The sequence below is a fragment of the Mesitornis unicolor genome, unplaced genomic scaffold (assembly GCF_000695765.1).
Source record: "Mesitornis unicolor isolate BGI_N332 unplaced genomic scaffold, ASM69576v1 scaffold4504, whole genome shotgun sequence".
In the NCBI taxonomy this organism is placed as follows: Eukaryota; Metazoa; Chordata; class Aves; order Mesitornithiformes; family Mesitornithidae; genus Mesitornis; species Mesitornis unicolor.
Window position 1 is genome coordinate 1 of NW_010181947.1, and position 3,643 is coordinate 3,643.

General features: G+C 40.0%; 1 protein-coding gene across 1 annotated transcript in view; it reads right to left on the minus strand.

Moving 5' to 3' along the window:
• Positions 1-18: 18 nt before the first annotated feature.
• The window catches only part of LOC104539915 (DENN domain-containing protein 1A-like), a gene marked incomplete at its 3' end in the record, with an annotated part of 39,606 nt that continues 35,981 nt past the window's right edge, over positions 19-3,643 (minus strand). The window contains exon 7 of the mRNA XM_010183587.1: positions 19-129. Within this exon, the coding sequence (XP_010181889.1) occupies positions 19-129 (111 nt within the window). The remainder of the gene's footprint in view (positions 130-3,643) is intronic.

Genomic DNA, 3,643 nt, shown 5'->3' on the forward strand with positions numbered 1-3,643 from the left:
ATTCTGCATTTTACTTACAGTGCTCAGCTTACTGCAACAAATGAGGATGCGGCGTTCATACAGCATACTGGCGTAGAGATGCAGCATGTTGTTGACATCAACTGCTACAAAATACTCTGTCAGGTTTCTCTGGGAAGAGAGAAAATTTTTGATATTACAATTTTGATATTACAAAAACAAGTGTCCTTAACAAAGAAAAAAACAACCAGATTTCATTCTCCTATTACACTACATCCAGTATGTGGCTTAACAAAAGCAAGCAGTATGTCATCGTATGTCAGAGTACTTTTTAATTGCAGTATCTTTCCCCTAACTTTTCGGGAGCTAGGTCTTGGAATAATAAAATTGATGATGTTTCACATACAGCCTCTTAAATACAAGATACTCCTCTGAGAAAATATATGTTTTACCACTTCTGTGGAAACTTCAAAGCTGCCTAGTAAAGTACTCAAAAAATCTCACAACCAAACAATAAAACCAGCTCTCTTAGAGGACAATTCCAATGTGACAAATTCAAGTGTCAGCTCAGTCTGTGCTAGAACAATTCTGGTAATTAGAATTACACACGGGCACTCAGCACATGAGCTAAAACCAGGGACAGGGCTTGTCAGAACTCCTCATGGGGAGCACACGGACACACGGTTCCCTTGGGGAAGGACAGGAAGCGTTTCCTGGGGGCTGGAAAACTGAGGAAGGACACTGAATTCTCCCTCCGGACGTTTCAGTGGATGCCCATCTCTGATGAAGAGGCAGGATTCAAACATTCAATTTTGCTTAAGTGGTCAGTGTGTTTATAAAGAAAATTCATTGCAGTAGAATATTGTCAGCAAAGCACATTTGCAATCTGCCTTTAAATTATAGACAGAAAGACCAGGACACAAGCAACTAACACCGCCGAAACTTTACACAGCTTTTGCTGCTCAGAATATTAAAAATTACCTGTGTAAAAAATCACTGTAAATAACCCAAATACAAAAGAGAAAACAGCAAGCTGCACAAGAGGCTACAGCCACTTCATCCTCCACATCATCCTCTCAGCCAGCACCACCATTCATTCATCACTCCCCATGGCATTACCCTAGGCACATGCTGCAGCGGTATGAATCATGCACCATTTACTGAACAATTAAATGGACTTCTAATAAACAGCAGAATATGATCCTAAGATCGTTACCATGAAAACTAGAACGCTACCACATAGGTAACTTGATCAAAATGTATCATGTTATGAGGGGGTTTTGCAGTGCAAGGCAAACAAAAAAGGATTTGTTTGTAGACGATATTTTCACATCTTAAAACAGAGAAATTTTACAAACTGGGGTGGTGGAGGGGAAGGTAATACACCCAAAAATGCTGAATTAGAGAATCTGTTTCCAAATCGCTTCTTACAGACACGAAAGGGTTGCTATATGATAAAGACAGTCTTATACAAAAAGCACATGCGAGAGCAAAATTAGATTAGTCATGAATTCAAGTGCAATCTTAATCATCGTTAAATAAAAAAGTGCAGAAAAGCAAAAAGCAAATATGATTTAGAAACTTAAAGAAGCTCAACAAAGCCTATTAACACTTTTGACAGATCCAAAGATAACTCTGAAACCACCAATACTTGGCTTGAGAAGCCTGCCAAGATGCTTCATACTGTGCAAAAATATGTTCCACAGCTTGCCATCCAAACACAAAGAACTGCAGAAAAATTAAGCATTGTATTTGGGAGACTTCTGTACCAGTATCTAGACAGATAAAAACTAAGCTCATTATGGTTGGCTTCAAAGATGTTAATACAAAACAATCAGCCGGGTCTTTGTTACAGAAAAGCTACAGCCACAGACAGGTAGACTCAAAGAAGAAAAAAAAGCCAACACGTTTTGCCAAAAACCTATTAAACTATCATGTACTTTTTCTGTATTTCTCATCCCATCTGTGCTGATTAGCATGATATTTTTGTCTAAACATAAGCTGTCTTCTCTACGGCTCCTCTTCCCCCTCTCACCCATCTTTCCACAACGCCAAAACACAGCGCATGACGACACAATTACTGCAAGTCGCGTGAATTAAAAGAATTTTTAAGTAGCTCTGAACTCTCTTTGATGCCACCCAAATTTCGGGCATGGCAAGAGGAGCCTATAACTCCCGTGTTCTGCCTGGAGATGGGCAGGGATGTGTGTTGCCTTACCATATAAGGCAACAGTATCCACCAGCAAGAGGAAAACAGACACGGGGACCTGATTTGCAATTACTCTTCATCAAGTTTATTGTAGTGAAATTCTGGCTTTGACACACAAATGTACCTTCAGAAGGAAAAATCTCCAAGGTTTCAGTCTCCTCCGCACTCAGAAATTTGCCAGTGACACCTGCGAAGCATGTGGGCTGTATGGTAATGTATTGATACTGGGGAAATTCACGTGCTAGCTCTAAGTTTTATTTATAAGAAAGCTGTCATCTTTGAAGATGAAATTGGGACTTACACATGTATTTTGAAAGACATGTCTCGTAAGTGACAAAACCATGAATGAGTTAAATAAATACAAATGAAAGGGTTCCAATTTGCAGTATAATTGTTGTGGATTTTGTTCCTTAGGATTTAAACCTGTCTTGGGAGAGCAAAAAGTGGGATTTTCACAATAAAATTCGGCAACAGGCACCCCACTCCTCTCAAAACTCATTGAAAGTGCCACAAAATTCCCTTACACTCCTTTCAGAGTTCATTCCTACACCAATCACCTATGTGATCATTTGCTATCCCATAGCAGTAAATGCACATGCACACCGACTTCTGAGATTAAAAAAATACATTCACGTACTTCTCTTCCTCCATCATCTAATGAAGAATGCAAGTAACTGTTACATAGAAGTGTCCATGCCAAGCGTTTTCGTGACACACTAAACATCCTATCTGACACAAAGGGAGATAATTCCAAGAAGTCTGCTAACCTTCCCAATAGAGTTCAGTGCAGCTCTCCATTAATCACAATATACAACTTCAAAGTTTGGCACCACTAAAACTTCTGCTAACACGGCTTTTAAAATGTAATTACTGATGAGATACGTAGAATTTTGAAGAAATCAGGCCAATTGATTAAAATCCTTGAAGATTTCTGCTCATTTAATGTCTTTGTATTATTTCCTAATATGCTTCAATTCTACATGAAAGCTGCACCAACAGGGAGATAAAGTCCTCATAAGAAATCACACAATACTCATTAGAAAAAAGTAAACAAACAAAATGCCTGAGAAATGGAAGACAATCAGCTACAACAACAGATAGACCAATGGATTTTATTATTAATACTTTTCTTTCTTATAATGAGCCCAAGTTTTTTAAATTTGGGAGTGTGTATAGATCTCTATATGGGCATACCTATCTGTTAACTGAATGAAATGTTCGTCCACTTCTATTGGCAGAGGTGCCCTGGTTCCCCCCAGCCACTGCACAGAGCCCGTCCCTGCCAGGACCCTGCATGGGAGCAGCCCCGTCTCTCTGGGGCACATCAGCACCACCCCATGGTTCACTGGGGAGCTTTTCAGCATCACTTGGCACTCGCTCCCGTTCGGCTTTCAAAGGGTTTCCAGCTCCTCCTGGCCCAAGGCCTCTGCCTTTATTCAACGGCCTTTGATTCCTGAGCACCCACCACATCTCCTG